The sequence below is a fragment of the Castor canadensis genome, chromosome 10, assembly GCF_047511655.1.
Source record: "Castor canadensis chromosome 10, mCasCan1.hap1v2, whole genome shotgun sequence".
In the NCBI taxonomy this organism is placed as follows: Eukaryota; Metazoa; Chordata; class Mammalia; order Rodentia; family Castoridae; genus Castor; species Castor canadensis.
Genome location: NC_133395.1, coordinates 1,291,938 through 1,310,774, shown reverse-complemented (window position 1 = coordinate 1,310,774; position 18,837 = coordinate 1,291,938). Strand labels below are relative to the sequence as shown.

The window sequence follows — 18,837 nt, the reverse complement described above, 5'->3', positions numbered from 1 at the left end:
TAATTGCAGACACATGAAGACTACTCTCCCTGGACAGTCTTGGTAACTATGATTTGTTAACTATTAGGAGAAATGGTACCTTTCTTTACATTAGTAAAAGCACTATGAACAATAGTGCAGCTATTATCTCATCAGTTTAAATGAATAGAAAAATATTAAATTTCATCCCAGTAGTAAAAATACCATCCCCCTAAAATACACTTTATAGCTTCTTTCAAATTATCCTAAATTAGTTGCTACAGTCTAAGATAACGGAACAAAGTAATCCATTTATTAAGTACTTTGCTGAAGCCTAGAGCAAATGATATGTTTAAGAATTCTTAAAATAAGAGAGCGTTTCAGCATCATTAACAATTATTGAAAATACACACAACCTTGGATTAAGAACTTATTCAATGGACATATCCTAGATGTTTTGTTCACTTAGTCAGAAGTGCATACAGAAGAAAGCCAGTTCTAAACAACAAATGTTGAGCAGTCTAAACAGCAGTGAGCGTTCACGAATGCACACAAGGATCTTACAGTTGCAATCGGCCCATCCACGTGATAGTCCAGGCTGAAGACATCCCACCCAGTGTCACCTGGAGAGACCTAATGCCAAAAGAAAACAAAAAGAACCTGTCATGGTCTCAGAGAAAAGGCAGTGAAGAAGGTCCATGTTTTAAAAACTGCTTAAGTGCTTAGCTACATAAGAGCAAGGAAGTGCCCCTTGTCACCTTCTGCATCCTCAGCACACGGTCAGGAAGACACTGTAAATACATTTCTCAGGGCAAACAAGATCTCACTGCCTCACAGCAGGCTCCAAATCTCCAAAAGTCTGCATTTTAAGAAAACGGATGGGTTCAACTACTTGGAAAGTGTGTGCACGTGGTCATAGCCCTGCCCAAAAACGTCCTGTGACACTGACACTGCAAAAGGTGACTTCCTGGTGGATAGATCCTACCCAACTTACTATGAAATGTGGTACGCTTTATCAGCATCTGTGATATGCTCCCACCCTCTGGAGTAAGTGTCTTGTGCATTTTACCCAACCTGAGCCAGAAGTCCTATGAGATGCCCCCTTTGTGAGATGGCATGACTTGGAGGAGAGGGACTCGCCTACAGCCACCAGCAACAAGTACAGAGCAGGGTGACACCCAGGCTGCCCAGCCTCCAGCAGTGAGCAGACTCACTGTCCCTTAAACAAGGGAATAGCGGCGAGGACGCCCCAGTCTCACACCGTACCTCCAGCAGCCTCACGTCCAGCCTCCGCAGGGTTTCAGGGCTGTCAAACTGTGCATTGGTGGCTCTGACAGCAGTTTCAAGAATTCCTGTCAAGTTATGTTGGTACAAAGTCGTTGCTGGGCGCACAAGTTCTGGTCTTAACAAAGTTTTGAAAAATTACAGAAAAATGTTACTTGAATATCTAATGAGCTTTTTTAAAAGCTTATAAATTTAAGAAGAGTTCAAATTATAAAAACTGAAAAGACAAATGGGACAGATACAAAGCAGTAACAAAAGCTCCATGGCATTAACTGCAAGCCTCAGATCAAATCTTCATTTTGATTCAGCTTAAATTGAAAGCGTATGGATATGCACATGTTCATGAGGTTTGCACACCAAAGCCTGGCCTAAGAGCAGTGTAGATTACCAACATTTCCCAAAGACCTAACGAGAGGCAAGTGCGCCCTGCAATCAACACATGCAGGCATGTGGATGTCACTACCCATCACACCAGCACACATTTCTGCAGGACAACTGATGGCTGCATTTCCAAACAGGAAGCTCCCATTTCTCTGACCAAAAGCTGACTTGCCCATCTCAGGGGTGTCTGTGCAAAGATGAGGTGAAAAGACATATGACATCACTGTCCTCAAATAGGTCTGCAGCAAGTGGGAGGTACACTGAGGGTGCTCCCTTTAAAAGCACATGCTTGAAGCACATCTTTGAGGAGAAATCGGCACTGTCAGTATGATTCAGCACAAGGCAAATGCAGTGAAAGGCTAGAAGAGGTAGCCTGATGAGGTCATCCATCTTGGACCTCTACTTTACTCTGCCGCACAGGCTAATTTGCCTGTTCCATCTTCCATCCTGCATGCCCCACACCCCGTGCTCTCCCGGGTCAGCCTGGCATCTGGAGAACACTTTCCCTTCAACAATTTAAACTGCCAAAGTTAATGATGACTGCACCTGATCCTGGAACTCAGGGGCCATTGCCCAGTCACAAGCACTCATGGGACCAGGCTCCCTCATGACCACAGCACAGCACACATCTGCAGCCTTGCTGGCAACCAGAGCAGGGGCTTCAACCTGTGAGGGGTTTATAATTTCATCTATGCAGAGTTTATTCTAAAAATACCCTCTGCAAAGAACTCATTTCCCTCTAATGCCATTTATTCTTTCAAACAAAAACAGCAAGCTCTTCATCGTGTTAGAAGTACTGCATATTTATAAACATAAAAATGATTCACTTTCTTACTTTAGCAAATCCATTAAGTGCCGTATAAAATCTCCCTGCCCAAGAAGCAAGTATCGCCTCATTGCCTGCATGTGGTCCAGCAAGTTGTACTTCTTATTGAGAACATCCAAGAGATATTTGCTGGTCTCAAAATAAGCAGCATCAATTTTCCCTTGAAATGCGTTTTCTAAATCCGTGAATAAATCTGCAGCTGTAAAGAACAAAAGGGAGAAGCATGCACATGAGTGACGGTGTGTTTTAACAAAGGAACAGCAGAGGCACACAAAGACACAAGGACACAAGTCAATGCCAAGCCAGCAGCACCAGCGGCAGACCTAACCGGCACCACAGGTGCAGGTGGCGAGGGCAGGAACTGAAAGCACCATGCCCAGCCAAACATCCAGAAGGAACTGGCCACCAACAGTACTGTTCAAGTTCAAGTACCACTGTGCTCACTGCAACTACCACCACGTCTCACGAGAGAACTGTGGTCGTAGGACACAGAACCAAGCAGCACACACCTTGCAGGACATTTTGTAAATTAGTCCTGAGACCAAAACGACATGTGTGAGCTCTGTGCAAGAGAGAACAGTGCCGTTACACGGTCATTACACAGCATCACAGGGTGACATCGCTGCAGATCTTCCAGGAGACAGAACCAGACTGTCACCAACTCAGAAGCCTAACTCTAAGCAGTAACATAAGAAAAGTGTCTCCACACTTCTTCTAGCTTTACAATGAAGGAAACATAATGTGCACACTACAGACATAACAGCTCTTTATGGTGCTAATTTACATCCGTGTAGCTCAAATCCATTTATAAACAATTGATTTTTTCTTTTTCTTGATACTGGGGTTCAAACTCAGGGCCTCACACTTGCTAGATAGGCACTCTGCCATTGAGGCCAAATACCCAGTCCCACGTTGATTTCACCTAAAAACTAAAAGAACGGCTGACCCACAAAATAATCCCTAAGTCAAGGAACGACCAATCTAAGATTGTTCAAAATTAAGCAGGCATAAGAGAGGCAACGCCTCTGATCCCAAGTTCAAGACTCCCCACTACCTGAGACAACCAACACGAAAATCTCAGAAAGCCCCAGATGCTACTTGTCCTTCAGAATGGCACTGGGTGTCCCAGTGTCATTCCAGATGCACAATGGGGCAGATACAAGAGCCCTATGAAGAGCACATGGTCACCTGCAGCAAAGCGAGGTCTGTGATGCATAAGCATCAGACCCACTCCACAAGCTCACTGAGGTCCTGCTTTAGGGCAGCGGGGCATATTTCTGTTATCTATGTAGTTTGAAAATTGTAAATATTTTCCCCTGGAACATTTTTCTGATACCCTTCTTTAAGTTAATAAAATCTTTCATTCTGATGAATGATATTTAAATGTTAACTAATATTAGCCCTGAGCAGCCTACTAGAAGTCATGAGGTCTAGAGCTTCAGCACCTTCTTTGTTCCCCAAAGTTCAGGCAAGCCTTGTGCTCCAACTTTTCAAATTTCCCTCTGTATAGTCTTTGTTTGCACTTCTAACTTGTCAAATTTTTCACAGGTAAATATGAACTTGGTATTTCCAGTGTTTTGGATCCTTCAGTAGTCTGTTGGGATCTGTACCTGTCTTCCCTCCATACTATAAACGGAGCGGCAGAGCCTTGTTTTCCAGACCCTGGCAGCACAAAGGCCACTGAGAAGTAGCAGCAGTGGAATAATAGCAACAGCAGAGGAATAACAGCAGCATTAAACGCAGAAGCAGAACTAAGGTATGGCTCAAGCAATAGAGCACCTGCTTTGTAAATGCAAAGCCCCGAGCTCAAACTCAGTCCCACCAAAAAATAATTAATTAAAACAAGAGTAGAAGCAGTAACAATTCAGTGGTGGCAGCAGTCTAAACCCCAGGCCTCTGGTGATTCATAAGCACTACCCATACCTCTCTTCAACTGTCCCCTTAAGCACTACAGAAAGGTCAAAACTCCAACAACACAGTACTCTCCCAGCTCTTCCTTCTCCTACCTCTTAAATGTACGTCAACCCCTTCCCCAAATGTGCGTGGGCATCACATATCTATGCTAACCTGGGGGACACAGAAAACTGATACAAACACACGTGAGCAAGAGAGACTGTAGCTCTCCAGGACTGCAAGGGCCATCTGCCCTGACCCTGGGAGCTCTTGCCACAGCATCCAGCCTTGCCCTCAGGTACCAAGTCTCTACGTTTGGATGCAACCCTTAGCTGGATTTCTGAATACCATTTCTACTGTAGTGTCATATGCAAAGTAAAGTTTTTGAATGAAGATGACAATATAAGTAGAAAATAAGCCAGGACTGGAAAGCTATAAAAATCAGTTAAGCACACATGAAATTGCCAGGGCTGGGGCAGACAGCAAGTAGAGGAGGAGGAGAGAGGTGGCAAATGTGCCTGAATGAGGGAACACCGCAGCACTCTTAATGCAGGCAGAAGATTACACAGCACTCAGAATATTTCTAAGTCTGATTTCTAAAACAGTCTCTGAGTCCCAAGATGTGCCTACCATTAGAACCACTCTCCTCTGTTTTCTTATTTTGGCACACTGTCACTTTACCACTGGGGGAAAAGTAATAAAAATTACTAAGCAGGATGAAATAGCTGTGTGTATTGCAACGCCTGCTCCCAGGTACCTCTGTATAAAGGGGGAATTAAACGCTAACAGAGAAGTATAAAAATACATATACACATAAATATGCGTACATATGATGTGCTACGTATTAGATGTCTGAGTAATTCAGACAATCTGCAAATGATATGGAACAAAAAATGCCAAGTAACACATCACCCTTATCACCTTGACGTCACCATCACCTTTACATGACCACCATTGTCCTCATCACCACCATCATCCTCATCCCATCCCCATCATCTCCATCATCATCCCCATCATCTCCATAATCTTCATCATCCCCTTCCTCTCCATCACCTCCCTCATCATCACCATCATCCCTATCACCATCCTCATCTCTATCATCTCCACCATCCTCATCTCTATCATCCTCATCCCCATCATCTCCACCATCATCACCATAATCACCATCACTACCACCATCACATCATCACCATGATCATAATCACCACCAGGTCACATTGCCACTGTCACCACCACCATCAGCCCATCAGCAACAGCATCATACCATCCCGAGGTGACTCTGCAGACTTGGTCACAGCTATCATCTTTGTAGTGGGTGTCTGATCATGGCAAACTTGATGCAAGAAATTTATTGATTTTCCTATCAAAAGAACCTAAAAAGAAAAATATCCTATGGTTACCTTTAATGTAAAATTTTTTCTCAAGGTATTTTTATTAGCATACATTAGCTATGCAGAGGGATTCATTGTGACATTTCTGAATATGCTTACATTGTACATTTGGTTAGGTTCACCCTTCCCCCATCTCACTCCTCATCTCTCTCACTGGGTACTTGTTTTGAATATAAAGCACATAGACCATACTCACCTTCCTTTATTCCCTCCATCCACTCCTCCAACAAGTAATGGTCACCAAGTACTACAACTATTCATACATTACAAATTGGTCACTGATTAAAATAAAGAGCACTGGGTCTAGCATCAAGTGAGTTCCAGCAGTTCAAAAGATACATTAACAAGCATATTACTAAGCTGATATTCAATTAGCATATACTTTACCTCAGGAATTTAACAATCTTAAAATGCAACAAAATTTATATAACTGAAAATTCATTTTATCATAAAATCTAAATACATACAGCAATAAAAAAATCAAGATCACAAAACCTTTAGCCCTACCTTCCTAGACTGATCCATGGTAATAAATGAAGGAATCATTGATTTCCTCAAAGAATACTTGTCATGCCATAGTCGATCTGTTTTAACCGTTGGGTCTGATGCTACAAAAAACTGAAAGCAAAAGTACATTGAGCATTAAAAATGTTATTTATGCAAAACATTAGCAAACAGCAACAAAGAATAAGTTATTCTAGAAAGTTACTCAATTCCCCAGATACAGGGAGTCATACCATTTATCAATAAATTTGTTTTATAAAGCACTGTGGACAGAAATCTACATTATATGTCTCCCAGACTTTTAAAACCAAGCTGTAATACCAACAAGTTACATTTTTCCTGAACACTTGGGATCCTCAGCATGAGTAATGTGAGTATCAGTTAGGCCTCAGTACCCGGATCCAAGTTCAGGGGCTTCTGTATCTCCATGGACCCTCTTCTACCCTGGCAACAACACAGATCTGTGCTGCGTTTCTCAGTACTCAGTTTGTGCTGTTGTGCCCATCAGTGTCCTTGACTTACCTCTATCTCACAGAGCTCCAGTCTGGAAGGAGGTGCCTATGCTGGTGCACTGCTCACAAAAGAGCGCAAGGTGAGATTGCCACCTACAGGCAGATCCTAAAGCACACAGGACCATTCACACAGAAGTGGCACTGTAAGAAGTGCCCTTCTCTTTGTGGCTTTCCCTGGGCACCACCTGTGATCAAGAACCTTCTCTCTCACCCAAGCCACAGCTCACTTTCTCCCTCCCATACCCCAATCCACCTATAGCCCAGAAAGGACGCCCAGCAATACAAAGAAAATTCAACTGTATGCTTTCCACATTATTTACAGTATGTACAAGGCCGTTTTCATCCTCAGTGATAGGCCCAGTGCCCGTGTCTTCCAAAAGCACAACTGCTGAGTGGAGGCATGCTGAATAGACCGTGCCAGAATGCACGGCAGAATGCACGTCCCAATGGCCAAGGCATATACCCTGTCAGCACCACCCTGTTTCTCTCAGGTTCCGCCAATCAGTGCAGAGAATTAGTCATCTTGGACAGCTATTTCACTGACTACAACTGAAGCTGAGCAAATAACTAATTCATCTTGCTTTTTTTTCCCCTCCTGTGAACTGTCTTTTTCTGTCCTTTACCCATCTTTCTGCTGATTTTGTCTTTTTCTCATCAATATAAAGATTTGTTTTTTGATGGTCTAGGGTTTGAACTCAGGACCTTGTGCTTGCCAGGCAGGCACTCTACCACTTGAGCCACACCCCAGCCTAATATATAGACTCTCTGTACATTAGTGAGTCATACATGCTACAGATTTAATGCTCCTAGACTAATCACTTGCCTACGTTAACAGTATTCCCCCTGCCTTTGTTTGCGCTCTTTTCTGTTAAATGAACATCTGTCTCCCTATGATCTTCCCATCCCAGGTTATAAAATGTTCTCCAAATGTTCTCTCATGTTTCTGTCACATTGCTTGTATTTATTTGTATGGTTTTCCTCTTTAGTCCCTCTGGAACTTGCCCTGACAGGCATTATGTTCAAGGGCACCCATTCCTCCACTGTGTGGCACTTCTCTCCTTGCTGAAGACAGACATCATTCTGTCTTCTGGGTTAAGGAGCCATCATCACCATTAATTACATCCACAGGTGAATGAGAAGGGACAGCCAGGATGGCCGCAGTCCCTTTACTTGCACTCCTCCAATGGTGACCACTCACTCTGTTTTGTCTTAGTACCATTACAACCATGGAATTACGTGCGCCTGGTGTTTCAGCCCATCACAGTTACTATCTCAGGGAATGCCATCCTTCCCTTCTGGGAACATGGAGCCTCTCCGAGCTGCTCCCAGTCCTTACCATGCATGAACCCCAGGACCCTCCCTGGCTTCCTGGGAAAGAAGGTGCTCCAGCGTGTGTCCATGCCTCCCAAGACCCAGCACTGGTCAATTCTCCACCGGGCCTCTCACATCCTCAGAGGGAGAACTGGTGGTAAAACCTCAACCTCAGCACTCACAACACTTTAGTTAGGAGCTGCAGGGACTGACACTCAGCACTGGCTGGGCCATATGTGGAGCTGAATTCTGTCAGACTACAAAATCCATCCAAATCATTCAGGCCACTAGTGCCTCCATAATCTCAGACCATCAACAGGGGAATGACATACAGCTGTGACTAGAAGCCATGTCCACAGACACAAAAGGAATTTAAGGATTTTTAAAGTATTTTTAGCAATTACAGAGCAACATGAAATTATGGATTTCCCAGAAAAATATAAATGACCAAAACTAACCCAGGAAGAGAGAAGAAACCCAGAAGTATATTATCTTTAGAAGAGACTGTAAGTGCAAAATGCTGTCACTAAGGTTGAGGGCCTTATGTTTAAAAAAAGACATCATTCTTTTGTATGTTCAAAGTATTTGAGACCATGGAAAATGCACAGAATGCTCGCTTATTTTATAAAATAAGCATAATGCTAGCATAACTGATAAGAAAATACGAAAACATTGTAGGTCAGCTTCATTTCTAAATATAGAATAAACTGAATATATTATCCATAAAATATTCTTGATCAAGATGTATTACACTTCCAATATGCTACTAAATGGCTAAAAACAAGTGAATTAAAGTTTCATCAGGTGGTCATTAAAAATAAAGGTTACTGCTAACTACCACAGACCCCCCAAGAATCAGAGAAGAGCAGATCTGCCCAGGAAAAACTGTGGACGTTCACAAGTACGCACTAATGTGAAACAAATACTAGTTGAGAGTTCCAGAGACCATTTGAAAAACCTCCTGAAACAATACTCGTGATTTATGTCCATGAAAAAATGACAGATTAGAAAATACTACAGGTAATGTGACACACACAAATACACAGTGAAAATGGCTTACGAGTAAGTCCTGTCTGCTCATGGCAAGATGACTGAAGAATTTGCAATATTCTCCTTTACAGGTAGTTACATAACCAAAAATGTTTTCAATTGCACAAATATTTTTAAGTCAGAAAAATACTGTTTAACTAAGTAATTTCAGCCAAGTACTGAACAAGCAACCAAGTATTTTTTGAATAACATCATTTTCTCTATGTAATTAACTTAAAGTCTTATTTCTTTTTCAGAAATTTACTAGCAAGGATAAGCATTTGAAGGAATAAACTTCTAACGATGTCAGGGTCTTATATCGGAGAATATCAACTTTGCACAACCAATCACCACTATAAGTAAGTCTATGAATAAATGCCAACACTTTTATGACCACAGAAGGAAATGACTCAATTATTTCCCATCAAAACATCTTATCTTTGCATCAATTTAAATGACTGAAGCAGTCATTGATCCGCTTTAGGCTGTCTTGGCTTGTACTACCTTTCTAATTTTAAGTTCGTACTAATGACAGCTTTGAGAGATAAACAGCTCTACTCTAATGAGGTTATCATCACTTTAACATATACTGAAATTATGCCTGGTAGAAATTTTCAAAAACACTATAAACCTACCATGAATAACCTCCACAGTTACCCAATCACTGTGTTATGATTGCTCTGTAGCTTGCCATTCAACAGATTAGATTAATTGCATATAAATTGTATTTCTCTGTTATTCACTTAAACAGAAGAGCTACTTTTTATAGACAACACGCCAATTTGTCCTGATACTTGGAGTGTAGCTGATTTGTGTCAGAATGAACAATAAGAAAATTTAATTTAAACCATAAAAACCTCAGACAATTCAGCCCATCTTTAGAAGTTATGGACACATTGCTTCCTCCAGGGGCAAAGGAGCATGCAATCACACTACTTGGCAACATCGAATAGCGAGCACAAAGAGCCCAGGTACCTTTAGAATATAATTAATTCTGTGAGAAATAGATGGCAGTAGAGGAAGAACCAAGGTCAGAATGTAAGTACGGTAGCCTTTATTTTATTGATGCATTTCCACTCAAGGTCCTTTAATTTTCACCATTATGTCAAACACAGAAAGAATTGAGAAAAAAAATAAAATATAATTGTGTCACGATTTCTCATTAGCTGCTGGACAAGTGCCAAGGCCTCCCTACTAAAAAGAGAAAGGAGGAGGGTAATTTTCTCAGCAAGCAACTGAGTTCCTAGGAATTCCATCCATCAACAGACTACAGAGAACCCCATCCTGCCACCGCTGCCATGGGAATCCTGCCCAGGACACAACTAGAGAAAACACCATGGTACCTGCACACAGTGGGAGTTGAGCTGGTCATGTTCTGTTTAACAAAGGTTGCAGACCAGGCAAACTTACCGATCACAGCATTTCAGAGGGCACAAGGCTTGCAAGTCCCTGGTCAAGTTTACCTCTAAGTATTTTGTGCTTGTTTTGATGCTACAATGAGTGGAACTATTTCCCTAATTTCATACTTGATCACTGCCAAGTGTATAGAAACAAAACTGATCTTTGTTACTGATTCTTATTCTTATAACCTTTGAGTCTTCTAATTAGACATCTATACCTACGCAGTGTACATGTGCCCACTCCAGAGTTTTCTGTACGTAAGGTCTTGTCCTCGGGAACAGGGGTGAGTTTACTTCTTCCTTTCCCATCCAGCTGGGTGTCTCTTCCATCTCTCCTGCCTTGCCTAGATGTCCTGGCCAGAACCTGCAGCCCAACGCTGATCAGGTGACAGGGCACACGCGTCCTGCTCCTGATTCAAGGAGAAAGCAGGCGGCCTTTCCTACCCACAGGCATGGGCTGTTAGTGCGGCAGAGAAGTCTTTCATTAGTCAGGTTCCTCTCTAGTGGGCTGGAGTATTTTTAACGCAAAAGGTGTTGAATTTTGTCAAATCCTTTTCTAGCAGCAACTGAGCAGACTGTGTGTTTTCCCTCATTGTCAAAGTGATGTGAAACATCGACTGACTCTGATTGCAACGATGACCCTGCACTCTGGGAAAAATCCACGAGGCTGTGACGTACAAGTCTTTCAATATGCTGAACTCCATTTTCTAGAGTTTTATTGAGGACTTTGGCATCTTTACTCATAAGAGATTTGCACGTATAGCTTTTGTTCTTTATGTTGGCCTCATAAAATGACTTCAGAAGTGTTCTTCCTATCCTGTTTTTTGAAGAGTTTTGTTGTTAATTCTTTAAATATGTGCTCAGAATTCATCAGGACACCACCTGGTCATGGGCTTTCTTTTGTTGAGGTTTCTCAATCACTGATCGAATCTCTATTTGTTGCAGGTCTGTGTGGATTTTCTACTTCTTATGAAATAAGAAGTCATCTTGGGCAATTCATGCATTTCTAGGAACTCACTCCGGTTCTATTTATTGTGACTTTCTTCTTTCCCCATTTGTGAAGGAGCATTTTGGAATGAGTTTTTCTTTCAGCGTTTGAATGCATCAACCTTCCACCTTCTGAACTTCGTGGTTTCTTATGAGAAGTCAGCTGTTGGTCTTATTGTGGCCTCTGCAAGGTGAGTTTGCCTCACTTGGTGCCCTGAAGAAATTCTGTCTTTGGCTCTCCAAACCTTGATTATAGCATGTCTTCTTGTGGATCTGAGTTTGCTGAACTTTTTCAATGTTTAATTAACGTCTTTCATTAACCAAGAATCACTAATCAATGACTCCACCCACTATCCTGTGTGCCATGTTCCTCTGAAGCACTGTTCGCTTTCCTTCCTTCCCATTCTTCTGGTTTCTCAAACCGGATGACTATACTTGACCTCCCTCAAGCCACTGTTCTCTTCTTCCTGCTCAAACCTGCTGGGGAGCCCGAGGTCTTTCTTCTCATAGTAGTTACGACACTCTGCAGCTCCACAGTTTGTATGTGGTTCCTTTTTCCAACTTCTCTTCATAGATATCTTACACTTTCTTTTGGTTACAGAAAGCAGCATTTCCTTAAGCAGATATTCCATAAACTATTGGGAAATGAATAATTATACAGTCCATGTAGAGTCAAAACTTGTAATGACAATTTTACAAGTTTTAACTCACATTAGCCAGAGTGAGGAAAAATTAACCTACACAGGAACTTAAGACACAAAATTCTCCAATCTGAATTACATGATGAGCAAACACAATGTAATCCTCTAAACTGCCATATACGTAAATTTACATATTTACATATTGTAAATATGTAATTTACAATAAAGCTTAAAGGTTTATGTGAAAGTTTGCCAATAAAGGGTTCATCAGAAGTTACGGGACATCAGAGATCTGCAGACAGACGAGGGAAAGGCCACAGAAGCCTTGAGCACAGAAGACACTCAAATGCCGTCCAATATTCTTCTTAGGTTGAGGATGACACACTGCACACTTGCTACCTGTCTGACTCAAGCTGCATCTCCACAAAGAATCCCCTGGGACAGGTGCAGCCATTATGCACATCTGGAAGATTGAAGGAAAGGCTGAGGGAGGCATAGCCCAAACTACCTGACTTCAGCACGGATGAACGCACAGCAAGATTGCAGGCAGTGGTGACCAGTAAGCGATGCAGTCCATGGCACTGCAGTGCTGAGCGTGCCAGTCCCACAGCAAAGAGCACAGCACACTTCTCCTCAAAAAAGACTCAAGTCACTCAATTAGTCCCAGCATTGTTGGGAAATTCCACAAGCAAACCAGAAAGACAAACAGGATCATGAGGGTGCAAAGGTGACTTCAGCAAAGGAATGGCAGACAAAATGGTTAGGAGCCTTGGCTCACCCAAGCCCATGCACTGGGATACTATGCGTAAACTTCAGTAACTGCAGACTCTTTAGAATGCAGGGTGTGCATGTAGAGCAGAAAGGAGTTAGCATCACACAGACCCAGAGGAAGGGGTTTGTGTTGTTTGTAGAGTGCTTCCAACTTTTCTAGAAGTCTATAATTAAATAAAAAGAAAAATGTTTAAAATCAATCTTTACCAATGAGGCAAGAACTCAGGAAGTCCGCTGAGTGATAAAAAGAGCTACTCATTCTAATACTGCACTTAATAGACATGGGCACCCAGTGATTGACTGATTTATTTACTTTTTAGAAATAAAGCTGGAATGTTGCCTGATGCCTATTTCAAGCAACTGGAGGCTCTTCAGAAAAACACCCCAAGTTTAAAGTGTACGAATCTCGCTGCCATGAGTCAACATTTAAAAATGTACAGAACGATTTAAAAGGGTAGAATAAAGGCTTCTGAAAGGTTCCACCACAAAGAATGATAAATGTTTGAGAGGCTAACATGTCTAATTTAAACATTACACAATATATACATGCGTTGAACATTATATGGTCACCCTAGTAATTATGCAGAATTTTTATTTTTTAAGTATCAATGAAAAATAAAACAAAAATAAGAAATATGACAGCCAGGCACGGTGGCTGTTGCCGTAATACCAGATACTCAGGAGGCAGAGATTGGGAGGATCATAGTTTGAGGCCTATACAGGCAAAAAAGTTTACAAGACCCCGTCTCAACCAATAAGTTAGGTATGATAGCGCACCTGTGGTCCAGCTACACAGGAAACATACACAGGAGGATTGTGGTTGGAGGTTGACCCCGGGCAAACATGAAACCCTACCTGAAAACCACTAAAAGCAAAAGGGCTGGAGAGGTAATTCAAGTGGTGGAATGCATGGCCTTGAGTTTAAATGCCAGTACCACCAGAAATTTAAAAAAACAAAAATTGGAAAGGAAAAGCTAGAGGAAAATAAATGTCTAGGTTTTGCCCAGCTCTCTCTCTGCTCCCCAATCAAAAGCACACAAAAGCAGTACCATCTACAGTCAGTTCTGCTTTGTTTGGTTTTAGAAACAAAAATTTATAATAGCACAACTGATAAATTAGCAAAAGATTTGGGCAAAACCTAAGGTCATGTTTGCTTACATGCAATTTCTGCAGTAAGAAAAAGCTGAAAAATATAATAAATAAAAGGGAAGTTAAACACAAGCTCTGAGCTCAAGGACAGGGAAATCCATAAACCTTGCACATAGCCCTCAACTGCCTCCCCCAGCTTACTTCTTCACGGGCTGCTGTGCCAGTGTGCCCACCCCACCTACTTCCCAAAGCACAAACTGCAGTCCTTCTGCACCAACTTCCAAGGCAGGTTTCTTTCAAGGGGAATGCCACATTTATAAAGTATTTGTGTCTTTCTTAACACTCAGCATGTGCTAACTGGTGGTAGCGCTTCTATTACTTCCTATCACTCTGCATTTTAATGTTACTGACAACATTTTTGAACGTGATGCCCCTCACCCTTCTTCCCTCGAAAAGCCATACGGTCTTTATTGTGTTAAAGAGTACTTGTCACACTGCAGAACAGCCTACATTTCAAAATGTAAATATAAACAACTGCCCACACCACAGTTGACTGAAATGAGTTCACAGCTACCACGTAAAGCAATGAACACAGGAAGCTGCACCCTCGGTCTCATGGGGCCCAGTCCTGGCTCTGACATCAACTGGCCAGTGAACCTTGACAAGTGGCCTGACCATGCTGAGTTTCTCACTACTCAAAATAGGAGGGTAATTTCACACTAACCAAATACAGCTCTGATGACCAGAGGGGTACTGGCCTGCAAGGACTGTGCAGTGGCATGGCATTCAAATGAAGAATGGACACTCCCTGTCCAGAGAGGACAGCGACGGGAATAATGGAGTACCCATGGCTCCTCACTTCAGCCTCGGCACCTACTTCATGGTACGTATCCTCCAGCTCCCCATCGTAGATCCAGCGGTAGAGGAAGCTCAGGACAGGATGAGACACCAAGCTCAGAATGTGCTGCACCAGGGACCGCATGTACGGGTCTCCCGTCTTGGTATAGGCATGGACAGCTGAGGCCAGCTCACCTCCTTTCCTTCCTGAGGGGTTGAGAGAAAATACATGAAAACACCCAAATTAACCTTCATGGCACGAACTCATCACTGAACTCCAAGCAGTGATGGCCAAGTAACCTAATTTAAAAAGGCCTGTCTCTCTTCAGTTACATTTCTGGACTTCGAAGCAGCAGCAGCAAGGCCAGGCATCAAGGTGCTATTTGCAGCTTTCCACAAATTTGAATCGGAGTGAGTCAAGACTGGTAAGAAGGCTTTCAGTTGCAAAAGTAGCAAAAAAGTGACTGGCTGCACAATCGAGATCTCACATGACCTCATGCCTTTTTGAGTGAGACCCAGGAAGATGCACGATTCGATAAGCACACCGTATGCATTCAAATACTGACACTGCCTGGGTATACTGTGTTTGTCTCAACTCACTGACTTCATGGCCCTTAACCAGCAGTGCAGCAGCCTGAGATGCCGCTCTGTGTAGGCAGCAGGAGAGTTCCAGAAACCCAAGCCCAGGAGGAGCCGAAAGTGCTATGCCAGGAACTTGGAGCTGTAGTGGGCGCTGAGGGGGCAGTGAGCAAAAACCTGGGCGGCTGGGAGCAGTTCTTACAACGGCACCCACCACAAAGACCAAACAGGACAACAGGATGTCCCTGGCTGGCTATGGAAGTGATGAAGGAACTGAGGGAAGAGAAAAGAGGAGAAACGCAGGGGTTAAGCCATTGTGTTCCACTTCTTTTTTGAAAGAAGCATGAGGAGGTGACGGAGGCAGGGCAAGGATGGCATGACAGTGAAGGAGGACTCAAACATGCTCAAATAAAGGCCCTGAGAATCACCTGTGAGGATGGCAGCAAGTGTGGAGCTCTGTCTATGGGGCAGGCAAATCCCATGTGGTCCTAATAATCCTAAGAGGTAATGACTACCAGAATCCCCTACTACAAATGAGAAAAAAGAGGGCAAGGTCCCTGGCCAAGGTAACTGGCAAACTGAGAAAAATATTCAGAAGGCAGTCAGGAGACGCTAGAGCCCAGGAAAGGCCTGACAGACAAAACATGGGATCTTCTAACAAACAGATGGCAAGAATGGACAGACCCTCCCCTCAGAAGAACTAAAAGCAGAGATGCCAGGAAGGCTGCGAGGCAAGACCAGAAAGAGGTGCCTCTGAACAACAGTGCTCTTTCCACATTCGTCTCAGCAACACCTGAGCTGCCGCAGGATAAACGCTAGACCACCCTGGCAAAGGGTTACTTCTCTGGTAAGTTCATGTCAATTAACAGGCATCCAAGGGACATACTTTAGCTATTAAGAACAAAAGAGCAGCATACTGAAGCAGAACCGGAAGACCTGCACTACACCAATGAACTTTGCACTCAAACACCTCTAGAGACAACATAAGAGAGATGCAAAGGGACCTTGGCAATGATCCACCAGTGCCGCAAGGGTTTTCAGTCTTATTTTGGGGTCATACGTCCAAACCAGAAGACGCCGCAGTGTGAGGCTACTCTCGAGTCCCAAATTCACACCTTGATCATCCTCAAGTTGTAGCTGTAAAACAATACAGAAAGTTTAAGTACCATTCATCATATCATTTCTTAATCCATACAGTAAATATCAGAAAGTGATTACTCTCATAACAAGGAAGTCAAATGTCCCCTTTGAGAAAACAACAGTATTTTGAAGCTCCAAGTAGTCTTTAAGTGGTAGACAAAACCCCAAGAAGGAGCAATTAACTGGTTCTAGGACACAATGAAACACTGTAGCTATTCGGACATTATGAAGGTGATTGCTATCTTTCAGAAACACTGTATAAAGCAACTTAAAATATTCTATGTAATATCAATTAGCTAACTCTTCAAATCATGAAGACGTTGAAACAAAACATTTACCTGGGAATGTAAAACAGAGAGCAATCGGTAGTATTCTTTGAGTTCTTGGTGCAAGGCAGCACAAAAGCTCTGCAAGGAAAGGATAACATCTAATTAAAGCACACGCTCATTAACCATTAACTCATCAGAAGTGCAAGAGCACACGCTTTTAAATAAGGTTCAGTTAGAGTCAGTGTGATTTAGATTCTGGTTCTGTCAATGGTCTTCCAGCAGTTTCAACCACCCACAATATACATTTTAATAACATCAGGGAACTATTATTTATTAGTACAAAAAGCATGAACTTTGCAGAAGGGAAATAAAGAAAATATAGTATGGCTTTTCGTGAAACAACATGTTATCATTATAGAAAATGATGCTTTGTTTTAAGATTATGGACCTTCTAATTTTTTACAGTTAAAGCATAACTTTAATGTACTTAACTGACAAAATTTCAACTTGGCAACTCAATGCCAACCCCCAAATTTTGCTTTGGTGTGCACTGTTTATTTTCCCATCCACAGCATAAAAAGCTTTCCTGCACATCTCCAGGTCTCAATGATGTGACATCAAATTAGAAGGCCACTATCAGAAGCTACAAGCAGGGGCCTTCGCAGCCTGCACGGGTCCTATGACAAGCCTTCCTGGCACGGACTCAGGCTGTAGAGCACACACAGTGAAAGCTGCTTTACAGGACAGCTCGCCACACATGTGGCCTCCAGCAGGTCCCATATTTTCTGCATACCTTCATGTAACATACAATCACATAAATATGGGTTTATTTTGCTGTATTTATTATGTGGATTGCTACTAATAAGAAAATTTTCATCCTTTTAGTTAGAAAAATGAGCATAAAACATATCAACTCTATAAACACAAAGTAATACTTCAAAAGTGAGATTTACAGGGTGGAATGTTCTAGTTTTGGGAAATCAGACAGACTTTACAGTAAAATCCTGGGCTCCCAATGAAGGTCAACCCCCCACACACCATCCCGAGCTTTGTTGGCTCATTTCTTTGAGAGAAGCAAAACAGATTTTATATAAGGAAAGCACCTGGCACGGGGTGGGCACAGAGGCACTTAGTAAACTTAGGTCAGTCTCTTTAAGTAACATACACAGACACAAAATGTGAAATTTGTTCAGGTGTGGCATCACTTTTTACAAAAGCCCATCTCAGTCTCCAGGGCAGGCAAACACAAATGCGTAAAAGTTCTTTTTAAATACCTGCTGTTCATAGGAAGTAATCAGTTGTCAGCTATCATGGAGAAAACGAACGTGTACAGGAATACACAAGTTAACTTATAAGCCAGCAGTTTCACACCCAAAGTCCCGTGAGAGTACTGCAGCCCGTCTGTCCCCAGATGAAAGGCGAGGCCTGGCAGGCTGATCAGAAGCACTGCTGAAGTCCAACCTTAGGATCCTTCCTGGCATGTCTAGAGCCATGACACTGCTGAGGCTTACGGGGCCACCGGTAGTAATAATCCCAGGACAACAGACACAAACCAATACTTCAACAAGAGCACTCAACTAACTTCTAATAAGACCAGCCATGACTTAGACAATGAGACTGTGCAAAGCAGCTCCTATAATTAGCAGGAAATGCAAGGGAAGGAAAGAGCTTCAGAACAAAAGTCAAAGATCACCTGACCCCACACGTGGTGCCCACCAGGCAGAGCAACTGGAGCTAAAACTCTGAGGTTCAATTTTTATATCTGCAAAACAAGGATAATTAATACACACCCTGCTAATTTTAGAGGTCTGTTAATAACAACAATCTACCAGAAGATGAGAAGATGCTTTAAAATATAGTACTACTCAGTGACTATCAACTTACTGGACTATAATGACTAGGTAAAGTACATTTGACAAGTTGTTAACATCCAGAATATATAAGGGAAAAAGAAATTCACTTCTCAAAAGAAAACATGCAATGGGCAGCGGGTATGTGAAAAAGTGCTCGGCATCATCAGCATCAGGGAAATGCA

The 18,837-nt window shown here is 42.4% G+C and overlaps 1 protein-coding gene across 3 annotated transcripts in view; it reads right to left on the bottom strand.

Moving 5' to 3' along the window:
- Window positions 1-18,837, bottom strand: part of Tubgcp3 (tubulin gamma complex component 3) — a 65,864-nt gene that overhangs the window by 22,819 nt on the left and 24,208 nt on the right. For all 3 annotated transcript variants that reach the window (XM_020163775.2, XM_074042971.1, XM_074042970.1), the window contains 8 exons: window positions 16,872-16,940; window positions 16,398-16,530; window positions 14,855-15,021; window positions 6,241-6,351; window positions 5,607-5,715; window positions 2,459-2,648; window positions 1,225-1,360; window positions 523-591 (listed from right to left, as the gene is read on the bottom strand). In XM_020163775.2, coding sequence (XP_020019364.1) covers window positions 523-591; window positions 1,225-1,360; window positions 2,459-2,648; window positions 5,607-5,715; window positions 6,241-6,351; window positions 14,855-15,021; window positions 16,398-16,530; window positions 16,872-16,940 — 984 coding nt within the window. The remainder of the gene's footprint in view (window positions 1-522; window positions 592-1,224; window positions 1,361-2,458; window positions 2,649-5,606; window positions 5,716-6,240; window positions 6,352-14,854; window positions 15,022-16,397; window positions 16,531-16,871; window positions 16,941-18,837) is intronic.